Source organism: Amblyomma americanum, chromosome 1 (assembly GCF_052857255.1).
Source record: "Amblyomma americanum isolate KBUSLIRL-KWMA chromosome 1, ASM5285725v1, whole genome shotgun sequence".
Classification (NCBI taxonomy): Eukaryota; Metazoa; Arthropoda; class Arachnida; order Ixodida; family Ixodidae; genus Amblyomma; species Amblyomma americanum.
In genome coordinates, this window is record NC_135497.1 from 74864188 (window position 1) to 74884525 (window position 20338).

At 45.5% G+C, this 20338-nt stretch overlaps 1 protein-coding gene across 3 annotated transcripts in view; it reads right to left on the reverse strand.

Moving 5' to 3' along the window:
- Positions 1-645: 645 nt before the first annotated feature.
- CtBP (C-terminal binding protein) overlaps positions 646-20338 on the reverse strand; it is a 66490-nt gene continuing 46797 nt past the window's right edge. For all 3 annotated transcript variants that reach the window (XM_077645935.1, XM_077645936.1, XM_077645937.1), the window contains one exon: positions 646-2852. In XM_077645935.1, the coding sequence (XP_077502061.1) occupies positions 2515-2852 (338 nt within the window). In that variant the 3' untranslated portion in view covers positions 646-2514. The remainder of the gene's footprint in view (positions 2853-20338) is intronic.

A 20338-nucleotide genomic window follows, 5' to 3' on the forward strand; every position in this document is an offset into this window, starting at 1 on the left:
GACACAGCAAAACTTAACTGCTGTTGCCTTTCACTTCCATCGAAATGCACCTACCATGAATGATATTCACCCAGCTCTCATGCTCAGCAAGAGAGTCTTCAAAACAGTACTACAGGCAGCGAGCGCAAAGAATTGATTTGCTGCAGAGAAAGCCATATCCAACTCTTTTTGGGCCAGTTGATGCATACAGGATACCATTGCATGCTCCAATGTTGTCCATGGCTTGACATCTCTGAAGGTACTAGTACCGGCTTTCCTCTCCCATGTACTATCAGGAAAAGAAATGCAAACAATATACAAAAATTGTTGCTCAAGAAGAAATACAGGCAGGGTGCACTAAGAGTTCCACGAAGAGGTCTTCATGCCAAAGAAATGAAAATAAATTATGCTAGTATTCAGTCTCTCTCAACTAAAATCTTCTCGTTTTGTGCTTCCCGTTTGCCGTGTTGAGTTTCATTTGCTGCAGATAGTCCCTAGACTCATTCCGCATAAACAGGAGCCATTCCTGTCACGTGGAATTTACAAAAGGTCGCAAAAGCACGATTCCACACTTCCAGTAGAGGACTCCTAAAATTACCAGCGATTTTCATATCTGTAAAGCAATAAAGTCCTACATGCAATTAATCAACTGGGTGAGACCACAGGTTGTTGCTTTCCAACCGTTTATTTCACTTGGAGCCAGGTGGTCGTCAAATCCAAAGGAAAAGAAAAAAAAAATTGTTCACTGCCTGAAGGGAGGCAACATGAGGGTAGCGGAAAGCAAACAAGGTTTTTTTTTTTTTTTGAGGTGATATATTTGCAACTGTTGATTACAACACATGCACGCGCGCACACACAAAAAAAGACAAGCAGCACCACAAAATAATGTATATAATGTTCAAGGTCTTGGGGTAAAATGCACTTCCATTCATTCAGTGTTCTAATCAAGGCAAACCCCAATTTTGCCCAGACACAAGAACTATGCTTTTTTGTTTTGTGAGGAGTATTGTATGTACATCAGTGGTGTCTGTGTTACCATGCAAATTTCACAATTCCGCATTCAAAAACAAATTGGGTAAAGCCAGGATTCCCTATGCCACACAGACAGGCCAAGGCTGCAAAACTGCGTGAATAGTGACCCAGTTTTGAACTGTACTGACAATGCTGCTATTACTGAGGAAGCGGTTGGCATAGTTCCAATGCAGACAAATCTAGGCCACGTTGGCTGCTGGAGGGCACCATAATGCTTCAGCAGCAGGGGTAGTGACCACTGAAAGCCGAAACAAGGGCACCCTAGCAATGCTCCCTTGAATGTGGGGCCTTGAAATGAAGTGTGAGGGAATGCCATGACCAGGTGGAACCATCACCATGTAGAACCCATCTAAAAACAGCTGCAAGGTGACCAAAGGCTAGCCTGCCAACACCTTGCAGCAGGCACTTGTTAAAAGCAGATTGCCCTCATCCACAATATCTCAAAATGCAAGAAAAGCCTTGGCACAAGCTGCCTGTATAACACCCATATGTCAAATGAACAAGAGCAGTTCGTTTATTTTTTTCAGCCTTGTCCTGCGTCTGGCAGGGATGACATGCACATATTTGTTTTAACATAAAACAATTGCACTTTTCCAACTAGCGAAGTTTTATTTTTCAATGCCACGTCCAACGGTGTGAAGTGTCCAATACATGCCCGGGTATCTTTTAGTACCATGCCTTTCCGACAAAAAAAAAAAAGGAAATATATATATATATATATATATATATATAGTGCAGCATTTAACTACACAATGACAGTGGCCAATAAAAGTGCAATTTTGATTAACCCACCAGTGGAAAGGGTAATGAGGATGCACCTTTTAATTTAATGCAGCTACACTCACACAAGCAAACTTGTATAATGAAATGCACAGAACTTTTGGCAATTTGACAAACCCAATTGGAATTAACACAAAAAGCAACTATGGACTGTGCAGACCCCAAGCAAAGGGTGAACCAGGAATATGCGGCACACATTCCTGGAACAGAGCACTTATCCATGTGAATGACTACAGCAACTAAAAGAAATGAAATGCACAAAAAACAAGGGTAGAGAAAGAGCGATAGCGAGAGAGAGCCAAGCAAAACGCCACGTGTGGTCCTACAGTACACTATTGATTCTCCTCCCTCTGCACCATTGGGGAAGTGTCCCCAGGCACCACGAGACCTGCGCAAGAACCAACCGAAGAGGAAGGCTACCCTGAACAGCCCAGAGGCGCAAGCAGCTACCCAGCGGGGAGAGGACGCCGAGCGGCGCCTGCTACGGCGGCACAGAAGGAACCGAGAGACACAGCAGGACGTTAAAAGGTGCCAAGTTTTATTTGGGACTGCCACCCATCAAATGTTAATGCACACATGAACGAGAAGAAGGGGAAGCCTAAAGCAGCCAACTAAAAGAGAGAGCGCCTAGCTAGAGAGGGGGGGGAGAAGGTCAAACGGAAGCACACAACACAGGAGACGGCGAGACAGAAGGAATGAAGGAGGGGCCCCTGGAATGATATGTCAGTGCACCTCCGAGCTCTCGGGCTTGGGGGCCAGATGGTTGGCCGAGTCCTGCAGGTGCGAGGTCGAGTGCGGCACGCCGGGCGCCAGGGGCTCCAGGGCCGTTGTCGAGTGGGGCACGCCCATGGGGTTGTAGTTGTAGGCACCACCGTTGATGCCGTCCCCGTAGCCCGTGAAGTACTCCTTGTTGACGCAGTTGCGCAGAGAGTCCGGGATGCGCCCCACTATCGCCCGACGAATCTCAGAGGCTGCCATCTCGCGCAGCTCAGTGCAGCTGGCATCACTGTACCAAGCGGCATGTGGCGTGCAGATCAGGTTTGGTGCCTCCTTGAGGGGTCCTGCACACAGGCAACAATGCATCAATGGCAGTTCCGACTATACTGGCTCAAACACGTCTACCACTGCAGTGCCCTGCCATGGTTCAGGTGAATTCCACACACACACACACACATACACCCACACAGAGCACTAGCAAGGGTTGTTGCCCTACCTCAAGGGCTTTTTCCGTTGAAACGATGCTAATGAATGTACCAAAAGAGTGTGCCAATACTGCACACACTAAAATGTGCCAAGAAATGCTGGGAATCGCAACCAAACCAACAAACACTTTGCTGCACAAGTGTTAATGCAGCATTGCCCAACCGTCATTCCTGCAGGTGGCTGCTACATGGGGCTCCTTTTATTATAAGCGGCCAGTTTGCATAATGGATCCAGTTAACAAAAGAATGCCGGACAAAACTTTCACCAGCTCATGATCCGTAATACTATTACGATCATCTCGGTACTCCGCTTATCTTAAAATATTTCTCAACTTCATTCATGTTGCCAAGAACTATGGGGGAAAAAAGAGGAAGAAATAAAGAAAGAAAAGCTTGCTAACAGGTGTGGCTGCATTGCAGTAGAAAGCATATAGCGTCTTCACACCGCCAAGTAGATTGAAGTAAACATCTACTTTTTCTGCTAATAAGCTTGTGTAACAAGCTACTGATATCTTTTGTAGAGCTCCAAGTCACAGGCGACTACATAGAGTGAGAGATCAGAAATCAATGAGAACACGAAAACTTGCGGTAGAGACCATCGCTGGAGTTTCCCCACCGACCACTAGTGCCACCTGGTAGCCTTCTCCGCAATTTGTAGTAGGACGAAAGCAGCTGTGCGGAAGGACGACTGAAAAAATGCCATCGGCATACCACGGTGTTTGCAAGTGTCACACCAAGAGGGCTACGGTAAGGAGTTTGATACTCATTTTTGTCGTGGCCACACGAATAAAAGTTGCTGCAGAGATAGATTTAGGCGGCCAAACGAGTACAGGAAATCCGCATGCGACTCATTTTAATTGGCTTAACGCAATGAGTCTTTGCCAGTTGTGGTGCATGTAAGGTAACGTATGTTTACTCACTGTGCAGACCACACAGCAAAATGGAAACCAGCAGCTGACATCTGAAAGAGCTAATATTTTTACCAGAGCGGCATATGTTAACTTTCCCTGCTTTATACCACAGCAAGGCTCCTACAGTGACTCCTTAAAGATGGTTGAGAAGGAATAAGTAAACTGTACCATTGAAAAACAATTAACTGGGTACTCATTGCTCGCTGTATACAGCAACTAAAATCCACATAGCCAAAAGAGTATTCCAAGCGCTTTTGTTGGCAATATATTCAGTGCTGGTATTTGCTTGCATATGCAGAGCAAAAAAACTTTCATGCTGTACTTGTTTCAGGATACACGCTGATCTGATCTCAGTGAATACATAACTTTATTCATTTTACATCGCACTCAAATGATTTTTCTCTATTTAAATGCTACCGCTATAGACTGCTTCACGATGACAGTTCGCAGTGTTAAAGGTAGGTCAGAGATAGAAAGCACATTCACAGGCTAGTTGAGTGGTTTGCTACAGATGGTCACTGTGTTGTACCCTCGCCTTGGCTTAACGCCATCGTGTATCATGGGAGTGGCATGTTCGCGGTGTCATGCTTGCAGTGCCCTCAAAACAAACCTTGCAAGGTGTGTGATATACTCACGCATACTGTTAATTTCGAAAGCATGAAGAGTGGGAACCTTGACGGAACCCATGTAATGGCAGTCATGCACAATCGTAAGCTAGTACACATTTATCGAGATGCAAGAACGGACCTTTTGTTTCACGGCCAGGTATGTTTTCACTGGCTTACCATTACACACACTGCATGTGTTATAAATTGGGGTTAAACTTTTAGTTTTTTTTATTTTTGAAAATTCAGCGGACCTTTTTCGGTTTTTATTTCAGAACTCTACTTTCGTTTTTTTTCGGCGGGTATTATTTTTTACAAACAAAATAGCGACTCTTTTCAGTGACTTAATGTAGCAATTCTGAGTGATAAAAAGTCATTCTTGTCTTCCTAAACAATTTATTTACCAGCAATTAATGTGCAAAAGAGTAACTCAAGTTAAATGAAGACAAAACGGAAGTGGAAGTTTACTTCTAAGGACTAGGTTGACATCTTATCGCTGGGCTGTCATGCTGTGTTGACCTTGGAGGCAAGCCATCACGTAATCTACGTGTGGATGGCAGTGATGGAACTGCCGCTCAATCGTCGTGGTAGCGAAAACATACTTTCGTGACGCCCATTCGCGGTTTCGCATTGATGTCCTACATGCATTTGATTAACTGACTAACTACTCCAAGCAGGTGACGATAGTGAAGAAACAGTGCTTAGCTGGAAGACAGTGAGGGGATGATGCTTCCCGGTCTGCAGAGGCATGTAAGCTAGCGGAGCAATACCTCAAATTGCACAACTGCAATGCTTATCCTACAATACCATCATCGCATCAAGCCCCTGGGCTTGCCTATTTAGTTAATTTTCAACTTTAAGTGAGTGTAACTCGCATTCAGCTGCCAGCTAGCTTTGCCTTGCGACCCAAAAATACTGACCTTTTTCAGTTAGAACTGAATTTCGAAAAGTGAATTCGGTGTACTTTTATAGTTTTTTTCTCCCGGTTTAAACCGAACAGTCTAAACCCTGAATATAAACGATGCATGGGGTTTTAATGAAATAGGACTGTTTTTGGCCTGGTTAAGATACGAGGACAGTTTATGAAAAGCACAAAAAAAAAGTTTACTGTGTGTAGTGCGCTTCGTGCCCTGGCACGAAGCTTGTTTCCTTGAATGTATTTCCTTACCAGCAAGCACATAAATTTGCTGTGCAAATGCTTCCACCGTTTTCAAGCAAACCGAAGCAGGAGCAGGGGGAAAAAATAAGTTTTACTTTAAACCCGCAGTGCAGCATAAGCGGTGGCATACCTACCGCAGTGCTGCGACAGCACGGCCGGTATCGACATTGGTAGGGAACTGCGGTGATCAAGTTGTGTTGCTAAACTAAGTGGAAAAGCTCCCACTTTTTGGAACACTAAAAGCTGAGACAGCAAGTCTACGAATGCAACAGAACGCTGACAATCCAGAGACCACACCAGCTATGTTCCAATGGCTCGTCATCCTTCCATGTGATTACTAGTTTTAAAACCACAAGGCGCTAAGTGTCCGGGCTGGTCAGGTTCTCTACAAAAGACCTCTCGTATAACAGACAACAGACCTCTAGTATAACAGTATTTCTCTGTTATAAGAGGTACATTAAAATGAACACTTTTTCTGAACACCGAAACGCAGACAAAATTCAGCCAGACAGGTTCATCAGCTGATCTGGAGAATTTATTTGCAGTTTAGGAAGTGTGGCAGTTACTTTTTGGATATCAGAATGCTAATGGGACCACGAAGTCACTAATACTTCCTTTCAACATACAACATATTATAAGAAATATTAATCACTGAAGAGCAGAAAGACTGGGCGCGTACACCCGCCCCATCTTTCTGCTTTTCATGGCGTGTTCATTCGATACTATTTAACTAATCCTGCTGCGGACCAACCTTAAAGTGCATTCTAGGACAACTGCACTACACTAACACCCAGTTATCAGAATAAAACAAGACTCGCAAAATTGTAGGCGGTGCTGTAGTGGCCCACAAAGCTACTGTCTAATTGGCATGAGGATACACCGCGGTGCCATATTCTGGCTGCGCCCTGTGATGCTAGAACAGGGGTGCAACAGCTATAGTAGGATTTGGAGCAATTTTTGGAGCAAAAAAACCAAATCTGGAGCCATTTAACGAGGAAGAAAGCTTACTTTTTAAACAAAAAGATGCGAATATTTACAGTGGTTACTTAGAATCAACACAGCAATGTGAAAAGGGTAGTAAATAGACATAACACTAAAGAGGTTAAAAAATTGTTTTTAAATCTTCTAGCATAAAATTCTTAGCAGTTACGCTTCAACATCAGTGGGAAGGTCCTGCAAACCTGTGACCAGTGAATTCTGTAGACACGCACAAGGTAGAGGTCAATTTGTACAAGCGTGCAAAGCAGGTTGATCCAAAACTTAGAATATTTAGAGGACGAAACAGAGGAACATAAAACATACAAGAAAAGGTTAGTGTGAAAACTGAACATAATTACGTATACTTCAAAGAGCACTTACACAGGAGTAGAATTCTGACTTATACTCCTGCCACATGGCATTCCTCGAAGGCCTTTCCAGCAAAGAAACCTCTTTTCACCAAAGGAGCGAAAGCTTAAAGGAGCAGCGACGCAGCTACACGGTGCAGCCCAAAGGTGAAACAGTCGTTGAACACCCGCTGCTCTTCTTGAGGCGGCTGAAGTGAGTGTTTTAAAATTAAAGCGGGAAATTCTGTTCCATCCTTGACCTCAGACAATTTTTTTATTCTTTTGCTTCCTTAAAAGAACTGCAACAGCTACTCTCATCAGCAGCAGCAGGTTTTGTGTATTTTGCCTTGGCCACCAGGGGCACTCGGTGTTGCTGCAACACTTTCACCGTTTTGAAATCTGGGCATAAAATATAAACACCCGTACAAAAAGCAAAGCCTGACACTACTTACGTACTTTCAGATGTTTTCAAATATTGTTAGCTGCATCTATTTTTTTTACTGCTTTTACTTTTTGACGCTGAATGGCACTGTGATCGCAGGTTCCCGAAGGCCGCGCCTTTGGGCTCCAGAAGTCTCGGACGGGCGCCTTCGCCACCAAGGCCCTTCCTTAGTGGCAAAAGCGCAATGTTTGTGCCGTGTAGCTGCACTCCTTACGCCATTGGATACAAGGATCTGATTCTCAAAGGCCTTTGTGGTGCCCGTGTGACAGCGGTATTAGACTGCACCATGATTAGCCCTAACTTATTTGTACATCGTGGCAGCTGGCCAGGCTAGACCATGACTAGATACACGACGACCAAGGACCTATACATGTCTAGTGCAGATCTCACTATAGTCGGATACAACTTAAGTCTGCATTGAAGCTCCGCCCACATTCAGGACCATACACGGAATACCTCCACGACAAAAACGTAGGCCGTTGTTAAAACTTCTCTCGTCACCTAAACAATAAGCTAATCACGAGAAAACTGTTATAAGCTCGAATTTTCTTGTCTGGCTTGTTTAATAAGGTCAAACATTAAAATGATGATTTAATTTACTTTTGTGACTGGCTAGCGGAGTAATACAATACGCCGCGGACTGTGGCCCAGTGTTAACAACTGCTGTTTTTTAAAGTTGTACCCTATTATAACATGACATTAAAGGGACTATGCAATAAATTAATTGAGATTACGTAAAGCGTACGAGAGATAGGCATTTCTTCACTCGTCACCCCAACGCAAGAATTTTCAAGCTAGCATCAATAACAACGCAGATATAGACGATTAAAAATTACGCTCCTCCTCTCCCCCTCAACTCAAACACGCGGGTCATCAGACAAAAATAAAGAAACCAGGTCTGGGACTGGGCCCCGCCTTTGAATACGTCATCAGGTGACGTTCGCTTTTCAACTTCCGGTTGTCGCTCCTAGCACCCCAGCAGCAGCGTCGGCAGCATCTCTCCGGCCTCTCTTCGCCTTCCTGGATTAAGGCGCGCGTCGGGTTTCTTTGCTTGTCGTCTGTTGTAGTTAGCAGTAATAAACCCGGACCTTGAGGCGCGACTGCTCGCTCTTACAGCTGCGATGGGCATCGAGCCCTGTGTGTGCCCACGCAGAGCCGTGCGAGTGGCTCCGGAACTCCCGACAGAAGGAGGCGGCAGAGGAAAATTGAAACCATATGCACGAAGGCAATGCCCTGGCTCACGCTTGCCCGAGAGGGTTGCGCGGCGGCACAAGCAGACGATTTTCACGGCACACGGCTACCGGAAGTGTGCCCGTGACGTCATGGCTGCCGTGGCTCCAGCGAATGACAGTGTGTGGTGGCCTGGTGACGTCAGGGATATAGTGACGTCTTTTTTCGCGATTTTAGTTTCAAAATCGGTCACTACGAGCACACCAATCGGCCCGCGAATTAAAAAAAAAGCACAGTTTTTAAAAGTTCGTAATAAATTGCCGGCCCAGTTCCGAAGACTTAATGCTTGGTGTGAATGCTCATTAGCATCATTTCTAAACATAGAAAACATTTACAAGCGACTTTGAATTCTTTGCATAGTCCCTTTAATGTTCGGCAACTTCTCGGTGCAACAGAAAACCTGCAAGAGTAGATGTAAAAATGACTGCACTGCAGGAAAGGCACACCATATTCTAGGTTGGCTGATAAATCCCAATAGCCGCACAGGAGTATGCGGGAGCTTTCCTCATCAACCACCTTTTTCCCCCTTAGCTTTTCTTCACAAACCCCAGTGCGCCCGGCTTTCTTTGCCACTTTTTACGCTTGGCAACCCACGCTGCAAGCGCTCATCACGTGCTAAAGAAGAGGGGTGGCGCCACCACGTGGTACACAGAACGCTGGGGATCGCCGCCGTCACTGCCACCATCGAACACCACATTGAAGAACAGCAAATTAGAGCTGAATACTAGCCCTGCTGATAGATGGCGGCACAGGGCCACTGTGCCAGGGTTTATGCACATTACGTAATGAAGGCAACGCAGCGCTTATCATAGCTTATCAAATGCCACCAGATTTGCACGTGCGCCACTCGGGCTCTAGGGCAAAACTTAGGGTCCTTCGTGCCCACTACGGGACCATGCAAAAATGCAGTATGTAGCACAAGAGGCCGGGTGAACTGAAAGCTTCGCCTCCGCTTTCTCCCTTCGTCCTAGCACCAAGGTAACCCGCGCGTGCTGACAACGGGAGCTACGAGTCTGCAAGCCGCTAATTCATGCATGTCTGCTCTGCGAGTAGTGTGGCAGATATGCCCGCCCAAACAGACAGCATCAGTGTTTGCAGCACCTGTCAAATGGCCATATAAAAGTAAAGTAAAAGTCCGACCAAAATAGCCTCTTGGAGACCACACCCGAGCATGCACGCATGGAGCAAAAAATCAGGAGACAGCATGATGTCACGCAGACAGCCTTCCCAAGTCAAGTGCTCATGAAGCAGTTCCCTCCTCCAGTCTTTAACACTTCTGAGTCAGTCATGAATGTTTTCGTGTTGGTACGCTTTAGTGTGTGTGGCTGAGTGGCCCAGGACATGACAGCACGGGCGGTGTATACAGTCAATTTGCCACGCTGATCCACATATGCGCCCACAGCTGTGATAGATATCTCTGCACGCTATCGAGTGGGGGTCAACTTTTTCCTTTGTTCTTTTTATGACTAGGCCTCAAGGTCACTGCAGAATGGGCCCTCCAGTCCCCCCCCCCCCCCCCCCCCCCTTCCTACATGCATGCAAGTGCCCTATCGCTGCATCTCGGTGACTGCACTGGATTAGCAACATCTGATGCACCGGAAAAACTGCAGGTTGCCAACGCGGCTCTTATTTTTTGCTAAATTTAGTGCAACTGAAAACTTTTGCGGCTAGTCGGGGCGAACGTCGATTTAGGAGCAGTGAGGAGCAATTTGCAGTAACAAATATTGATTTAGAAGCACTCTGGAGCATGTAGCTTCAAGTTTCAAAATCTCTTCGGGTTGGCAAAGAATACGTGAAAAGTTTGTGTGATGTAAACATGTGTTACACAATCAAGTTTGTCACTACCGGCACCGAGTCGCACTCGACAGGTCTTTTGACCAAAAATTTCATGCTGTATAACTGAAGAGCACACCTGGCAAACTATGTTACAAAATGTTTACTTGAGGTGCATACTTCGCATATATACTCGAGAGCACTGTAGCTAAAATGCAACGATTGGTGGCTTGCCACTTTTCTTTACAAAGTCTAAAAGGTATTACAAAATCTATGCATTAAAATCTCTCTATTTATTCGGTTGTGTCAGCCAGTCCCGTCACGTTTTCTTCCACTATTGTGCTTGCCTCACTCGGAAGCAATTGATCAGAGTGTCACCTACATATCACTGTGATCTAGGCTGGTCTCGATCAGTCGTGCTGGTCAAAGCATCATCGCCTTAATCAATTCTGCTTGCAGTGAACAAAGCCTGAAACTGCATGATGTATAGCACTTCAATTTTTAAAACAAATAGCAGATCGCGAAGTTCACCACTTTTCACGACCAGAACATATGGGGCAAAGTGCAAATGCAGCAACTCCATGCAATTTTGCCCATTTAATGAACGCAACCCTATTACGAATGAGATCAATGTGGTAGTTAAAAATGCATTATGGCTTTGGAACCGAGTACTGGATAGAAGAACTGCCCTTGGACGCTGTGCTTACTTGCAGTGAAGACCATACGCAGGAACGCGTCTCGTGGCAGAGATTCTCACGTCAGCCGATCACTTCCCTGTCTCGCAAAGAGTTAGCTCTTAGGAGGCTACCTAAGTTAGGTGTGAATCTCGACGAGTCATCATCATCAGCTTGACTACACCCACTGCAGGGCAAAGGCCCTGTCCTTTGCCAGCCGTGTCCACCCTATGCCTGCAATCTCATCTGCCCACCTAACCTTCTGCCACCCCATGCTACGCTTACCTTTTCTTGGAATTAGCCTCACTAGATAAGCCTCTAGCATTAAACGTTGCCAGGTTCAGATTCCAATGGCGGCCTGTCTGGAGCCAGAGATTCTTAGCACCCTCCGCTGCGTCACAGGTCTGACCGCCACCGTGGTCAGTTGCTCCGCAGCCGCTGGGGACTGAGGGCCGATGGTTAATTGGTTTGTTCACAGAAGGTTGTGGCCAAGTACTACACCAGGGTGGCCAAATCCCGTTCTGGTGAGGGAGTGCGTTGTCTGTTCTGGTCACCGAGATCAGGGCGCCCCCCAGGCCTGTTAATGCAATTCCATCAATGTTTTTTTTTTTTCAAACCCGGTGGAGAACTGTGCGGCACCAGGATTCAAACCCCCGGTCCTCTTGCACTCGAGGTGGATGCTCTACCTCTACGACATCGCTGCTCTTTTTGCAATGCCACTCTGTGCCATATAAAAATGTGGAACGCTTCACGATTTTGCGTGTTATCAACGCTTCATGTCCCTTCCATATACCCGCCCCCACTTTTTAAACAGAGACATATGTGGTCTATTTTGCAGCAGGTAATAAAATCTCCGATCACGTCTCAACCAAACCCTGGGAAGTGACGCAATATCATATGCATTGAAACGGGTTCGGCAGTACCACTAAATATTGCAAAGCTGCACGCACAGATTACAACTTTCTTCCAAGCTCAGATGAAGCGCTACATAGCTGAAAAAGCTTGCTGCCAAATGCGTGGAACTGCAAGGCTCTCAGGTCAAAGTGAAGGGGCGGATCACACCTCGCGGCTAATTTAACTATCGGCCACAGTGCCTGCGAGATTTTCAAAAACGGGCTTTTAAGATGAGTGTGAATTTCCCTTTACTTGCTCATGTTAAATTGCATAGCGGGGAACTCTCTCTATGCTTCGCCGCTGTGTACCCATGCAAAGTGTCGATGTACACGATAGCACTGAAGCTTCTTCACATGTGGCGTCGCACGTGAGGAATTTCGGCATGCTGGAAGAACCTAAGTATCACACAGACTGAATCGAGGGCAGTGCGCATTTGTTTCAGAGCCTTGCCGCAGCGGCAATTAAAACGCTTTTGATAAATAAACAACAACAAAAAAATGTCCGCAACAATGCAGTCGTCATTCTAAACAGTGAGTAGCTCGACTGGCTGACTGATAAGCACAGTTGATAGTCGCCGCCGCTTCGGGCTGGTGGAGAAGCTCCGAAAACGAAACTACGCGGCCAGACTCCCTATCAGCCTACCCCTGAAGGCCTGCAGATATTCAAAGCACCTGCAGTTGCGCGCATGTCATAGGGGCGCCGATAAGCAATGTGACATGCAGTTCAGGCTTGGGGACAAATATTTGGGCAATCGGTTAGTCGACTACGCCATACCGCGACACGGCACCACTTTCGGAGCCCGTCCGAATTGATCAATGCCAGCCCCTGGGCGTCTGAATAAACGAGCTCCCGACGCCATAGTCTTACATGGACGTTTGGCGGGAGTGTGGCGGCAGTCCAGATTATCTGAATTAACCGGGGTTGAGGAGTAGTAATAAACATTTATTTAGTTGGGTTGAATTAACGATGGTTTACTGTGAAATGTTCCAGCTGCTGATCCTTAGTTTACAGATGGTATACATATGCCTCTCTCGTGGCGGCGCAAGGTTACCACCGGCAACATATTTTTTGCAGTATATGAAATCGTGAATAAAATTTATTTCCCGCAAGAGTTTAGACAAGATTCGTAAAACTGAAAGACTGGTCAAAATTCGTACATTTTACGGAAAAATCAGAAGAGTAGGCAGGTATGCTTTCCTTCCTCCATGTGAGCGAATAAACTGGCTGCTAAATTCTACCATGAGTCAGACCACCAGCGCCCTAGGTTGCCAACTGAAAGGCCTGAATGGTTGCAAAAATAACTTTTCCTGTGACCACGTCGTCTTTTTGGTGCAGCTAAGGCTCAATATTGATCAATCTGCTGCTTTTGGAGCAGACTGGCGCAGCAAAGTGTAAATGCATCAGAATGGTGCAAATGGTGCAGCTGGAGCACTACTGAGCTATGCCACCAGTCAGAGGTAACCAGTCACTGAATGAATCAGGTGCAAAGCTGTGCAGAATGCACACACACAATGATTCAGTACAAACCAAATGTGGGACATTGGTATCGGTTACTGCTGGCAGATGCAGCACTGTTCAACTGGTACCAGGGTGGGAAAGCCAGAATGGGATTGGGAGATAAAGAGTGTTCTGGAAAAGTGATGGAACAGTAAAATGTGTTTTAGAGCAGCAAAATCAACATTTTCCAGCAACTTAGGAGCAATGAAGCAGTTTGTGAAGCATCCTATCTGAAATGAACTCTAATGTTTCGAAATATTAGTGTGGCCATAAGATTTTACTGCACTCAACTAGAAAGGTTTTCTTGATGGAATTCAGATATAAATATTAGTGTGGTCATAAGATTTGACTGCACTCAACTAACTAGAAAGGTTTTCTTGATGGAATTCAGATATATAGGAATCTGACCAGTGGATGTTCATAAAAAGTGCTATCAGCCAGTAACCAGTGTGGTCCATGGGTCACACCGCATATCATGCCAAGAAGCAACCTTTGCACTCGAGATGGCTGAAAGCAAAGCGCTTGCTGCTGTGCCAAACACTTGCCTTTCTGAATGGTCGGTCCACAAATCATCAAGCCCTTGCTCTAATCACTTTCGCTAGTTTCACAGCACTGTGCAGTCATGCTACGGGCCAAAATACTGTCTCAAAGCAGAAGCACAAAAATTGAACTATGCCGTGAGGTCACTCTGCATGAGAAGGAGTTGCACGCGATGCAGTACCTCAGAAGCTTTGTTCCCATCATCCGCTTTTTCCCCTGCCCTTTGTGGCATAACATGTACTGTTTCTAGGTTCTAATAGACGAAAATTGTGAAGGATGAAGGCAGTCACTACAAACTGATTGTAGCAGTGCACATGGGATGCCGCTTTCCCCATTCCGCTATCCTTCTAAAACCCATTTTCATGAGCGCGGCGACGTGTGTACTACAATGGCAATCGAAAATGACAGCAACACTCTCACTCGTTCCCCCCTTCACCACTGCATTCATTCTCACTGAACGTATACAGTGATGTGATTGGTCGAAGGCATACTGGAGCAGCCGAAACTGCCTTGTGGCGCGGAAAAGCGAGCGTTTGGCACAGATATACATCGTATTTGCGTTTGTTTCACATTTTTCAGCAGTGCAATTAAATGCGGCGAGAAATGACCACCGCCAAGCAGCATCTTTTGCAGAGAGTCGAGTTGTTACAGTTTTAGCATAGTGCGATCAGCTACTGAGATCCGCTTCCGAGGGGACCCAACCACGCTTGCGCAGCGGCAGGTGTGCTCTCCTCAGGAGCACCTGTTCAACGCACAGATAGCTCACCGCGGCTGCGGTTCACAGAAGTGGAATGCGGATTCCGCTGTTCTAAAACTCTACTTTTAAAATGTTATCCCATGGTTAGAATCCCATTATTTTAAACAACCGACCAAACTGAATGCGGCGGCAGCACACAGTCCGCACCACCGCCACATCCAGCCCCGTCATACTCTTTAAAAATTCGATTTCAGCATCATATCTTAATGGCATCACGCATGTCATCATACATTCTTCCTACTCAATATGACGCCACCTGCGAGGCAAAGAAACTACAATGCAAAGCTACGTGAAAAGTAAACACCGGCACCGTTTTTAAATGCTGGTGCCATGTGTTTCTCTGGCATGCTCCCCACGCCACAGGATGAGCAGAGTAAACCCCTGCGTGTGGAGACAAGTGTGAGATGTGCAAACCATGATTATCCATGCTCGATGTCGGCAGCAGGCAAGCATGTGAGGAGGCCAGCCATGGTTGTCGTCGCAAGCTCATTCCGGGTCAAATGGATTAAGGCCATCGGGGCAACGCTTCAGTACACGATTCACCACATCCGCATCCTATGCACGCTCATAAGCAGCTTCGTTTATGGGCAGAAAAACATCCACAGGGTGCGCAAACAATGAGATGTCCACTATGGTTACAAGCTATCTGGCGGATAAAGAGCCCTCAAGGTAGCGTCAGTGGTACCTCAAGATTCTTGAGGAAATCACTGACCTTTTCACCAACTCAAGGGTCGACTGGAACGAAAAAACAGACCTTAAGGACCGGTTGGAATAGAAGTTCAAATTGAGGCACGTTTGTGAATTCGGTGGTTAAACTCTCTAGAGCTGAGAGAGAATAAACAAGCTATGAGGTATAAAAAAGTACACAAAGTGCAAAAATTATTACAGCACTAGAGCTAAGAACTGCACATATTTCTTGCCCGCTTTCGTTTCTTGCTTAGGCAATGCAACTGTGATCAATTCGAGTTGTGGAATGACTTTCGACGTTGCTATCGGAGCCCCACCGTGGTGGCTCAGTGGTTATGGCGTTCGGCTGCTGGCCCGAAAGATGCGGGTTCGATCCCGGCCGCAGTGGTCGAATTTCGGTGGAGGCGAAATTCTAGAGACCCGTGTGCTGTGCGATGTCAGTGAACGTTAAAAGAACCCCAGGTGGTCGAACTTTCCGGAGCCCTTCACTACGGCGTCCCCCATAGCCCGAGTCGCTTTGGGACGTTAAAACCCCATAAACCAAACCAAGCTATCAGAAGGGCATGCAGCAGCATACAGCTGGCTAAACACAAGATAGCTCGCGAAACATGTGATAAAGAGGCAGCTCAGGCCACATTGCGGCCCCAAAATGCTGCATTCTTGATGAGACGTAACCTGCTGAGCAATAGCGTATTAATTCTATCACATTGTACGTTAAGCTCTCTGATGGGCCCATAAATGATGTCATATTAGTAAGATAATCAGCACAGTGACTAGCAACATTTTTCCTCCTAAGAACATGAAAACTGCACGCCTGATATGAAACTTAAGCTCTGGCAGTTAGCTAAAATTCCATCAATTTGCTTGCTGGGTCACAAGAGTGGTGGTTACATCCAACAGATTTTGAAGCGCGTTTTCACAATAATGCCAGCAAGCTAAGCTTGGAGGAAATTTCCCAAATGACACTACTTGCAGTTTTTTGTACAAGAAAGTTCTTCCAGCTGTTAATGCAGTTTCACTGCCGCAGTAAGGGGAGTGTGTTAAGCTCATCAGATGGTGCAAGAGTGATATTAAGCTACGAGAGAAAGCAGTGACATGACTGACACAAGTCACTTTGGAACACCTTTTGGAGCAGAAAAATTTGAGTTTGGAGCAGATATATGTATCCCAGCTCATCCTTTTTGGCAATCATGAATGTATAAAGACCAACACACGCTGAAAAACAACGAATATGCATATATATTCTTGTCTGTAGAGCCTTTTTCTTTTAAATATCACGTAAACGTCAAGTTAATTACCCAATATTAGTTAATCGAACTTCATTTAATAGCACATGATCATGGAGTTTCAGCCCTGCTATACAATCTGCCTGTACAGATTACACATTCCAACGCTTTTTATTATTGAAAGCTTAATGGCGCAAGGGCAACTAAGGCTAAAGAATGCCAAAACAATGGTTGCTTAACTGTGCGTGCTACTAGGAGAAATGGGATGGATTCCATGGGTTTTAAATGAAAGCTGTATGCATAAAAAAGTTTTTTTTTTAGTTTGAAACAGTTAAAAAAAAAGCCAAAATGGTACCATTGGGGCAGCTGCCCTACCCCTGAACATCTGAACAGGAGATTTGCATATATGTTCCGATCTCTTAACGTTACACCTATCATTTTTCTTTCCATGGCTCGCTGCGTTGTCCTTAACTTAAGCTGAACTCTTTTCGTTATCCTCCAGGTTTCTGCCCCATAGGTGTGTACCGGTAAGATAAAGCTGTTGTACTTTTCTCTTGAGGAAATTGGTAAACTGCCACTCATGATCTGCGAGAACCTGCCATATGCGCTCCACCCCATTCTTATCCTACTAGCTATCTCCCTCTCATGATCCGGATCAGCTGTCACTACCTGCCCTAAGTAGACGTATTCAGTCAACTTCCAGGCTCTCGCTGCCAATTGTGAACTGTTGTACCCTTGCTAGGCTGTTGAACATTACCTTGGTTTTCTGCATGTTAATTCATGTTAATTTTTAGACCCATCGATCTGCTCTGCCTGTCTAACTCATTGATCATGATTTGCAGTTCACCTCCTGAGTGACCCAGCAAGGGAATGTCATCAGCGAATCGCAGATTATTTAGGTATTCTCCATTTATTCTTATTCCCAACTGTTCCCAATTCAGGCCTTGGGAATACCTCCTGTAGACATGTGGTGAACAGCATTGGTGAGATCGTGTCTGCTTGACTGACGCCCTTCCTTATTGGAATTTTATTGCTGACTTTATGGAGGACTATAGTGGCTGTGCAGTTGCTATATATATATCTTCCAGTATTTTGACATAAGGCTCTTCTATCCCCTGATTACGCAATGCCTGTATGACTGCTGAGGTTTCCACTGAGTCAAATGCTTTCTCATAATCAATGAAAGCTATATATAGAGGTTGGTTATATTCTGCGCATTTCTCTATCACCTGATTGATAATGTGAATATGACCATTGTGGAATATCCTTTACGAAAGCCTGCCTGATCATTTGGTTGATTAAAGTCTAACGTTGCCCTGACTCTATCAGCAATTACCTTAGTAAATACTTTGTAGGCAACGGATAGTAGGCTGATCGGCCTGTAATTTTTCAAGTCCTTGGCGTCTCCCTTCTTATGAATTAAGATAATGTTTGCATTCTTCCAAGCTTCTGGTACAGTCGAGGTCATAAGGCATTGCGTTGCGTATACAGGGTGGCTAGTTTTTCTAGCACGATGTCCCCTCCATCCTTCAACAAATCTGCTGTTACCTGATCCTCCCCAGCTAACTTTCCCCTTTTCATTGCTTCTAGGGCTTTCTTTACTTATCTTTCGTTACTGGCGGGATGACGCATTGCATACATCACTATACTCCATTTCAGTAGTTCCTTGTAGCACTACTAAAGCTGAAATAAGTGCAGAGGTGAGGTTCTGATCCTGTGGGATATAGTGCCAGTATAAACTGCGCATATGGGATAATGTGCTTTAACATGTGCCAGCACCTAACAGTATTTCAAATGAAGCCTTAACGTACGCTCGCGTTAAGCTATTTCCCGAGTTCAACGCATGCTTTAAAAAAAGCTATAGCAAACTGGCGGTGTGCTTTGAAGCGGGACCCCTCGCTTCCAAGTAAATTCGTCGTCGTTAATGGCTTTTTCAGGACGTTCACTTGGTCATCACTGGCTTTCATTTTCTCTCATCTCACCTGGAGCAAAATTCACCAGCAAATAATTTGCATATTTTTTTTTATTTTGAGTGACCAATCTGTTCCTGGCTCTAAAAAAAGATCTTGGTTTGTTGACAAAAATGGTTTCAGTTCTCAAAACCTAACGGCACCACTAGACAAGTTATCAGTAATTTCGATTTGCATGCGAGACAAACAGCTTAACGCCCCGCAAAATGCTTGTTTGGTGCACGTAAATGTGCATACATTATTCCTGTGATGCGATAGGCCAAAGCCACTTTGGAGCAGCTTTGGGCACAGAAAATTGCGTGCTCGGCACAGATATATACTGCATGTTCTGTCAGCGTGACATATACCAAGAAAAATAACGTAGGGTGCCTCAATGCGCACACTCCTCGCTGGCGCCACGCGGGGTGGAGACAGCTACATTGTCTGCTATGGTGTCCGCCATTCTATAGGCAGGCAATGGGCACCCTGCAGCTGCATGTAGAGTTCGTTAAAGGAGTTTCAGCATTGCCACAAACCCATATTGCCAATAAAATAATGCGTTGCTGTTCACACCTTTGCCGAGCTTGCCTGGTCGCATTAGCCGTATGGCCATAGTCACCGTAGTTTCATAGAAGGCTATAAATAAGACGCAAAGTAGGCAAACATGCAAAGCTGCACCCTTTGCGTTTAGTGTTGATGTGTTGACGAAAGACTAGACCCAGCTAGAAGACATAAGGGAGAAAAAAATAATACCCCCCCCCCTTTGGCAGGGCAGGTAAACCACACACTCCCCCAGTAACACGGACCGTATCTAAAGATCTGCCCTGTGGCTCCGAGCCACCTATGGGTGCATGTGACAGCACTGCTTCAGGAGAAAGAACTGGTTTCAGAGGCCCGACGTCTCACCCGGTCCATAACCTACCCTTGGGGTTCATTCCCTCAGTGATCTCTCTCAAAACCACTGATAGTGGTTGTTCGAGGTGCGTTTTTTGGACTCCCTCTAATAACCACACGTTAATGAACGACAACAACAAGATCCTACAACAGCTTTGGGCAGTGTAGTAACTTTTTGCTGAACTTTTAAAAGAAATTTCAGGACCAGCCCGAAAAATGTTGCATAAATAAACTTGCCTCATGTACAGACTTGCCCCATTAATACTGCCGACTCGAACCATGGACGATTTTTCCAAGCAACCAACTTGTCTAATATATACACACCTTGTTAATATGGAAACTCGCTGTTTCACAATGGCCACCGTGAAAATGCATTCAACCCATTACAGCCCATGTACTTCTGGCACGTTAATATGAACAGTGATGCAAAAAAACTTCTACCACACGAAAAAGGATTTTCCTATCCTGTAATCCAAGTACAGGAAACCAGCAAATGTCAGTGTGAAAGTGCAAATGAATTAAGTGAGTAGTGAAGGGCTCTGGAAATCTCGACCACCTGGGGTCCTTTAACGTGCATTGACATCGCACAGTACATGAACCTCTTAGAATTTCATCTCCATCGAAATTAGACCGACGCTGCCGACATCGAACCCGCGTCTTTCGGGTCAACAGTTGAGCGCCGTAATCCTGACAATCGCCATAAGAATCCTAACCCGCTGCTGGTTTAACGACAGAAGGAGCGGCAGCAGAGGAGGAATGACGCATGCACAGAGCGCCGAAGA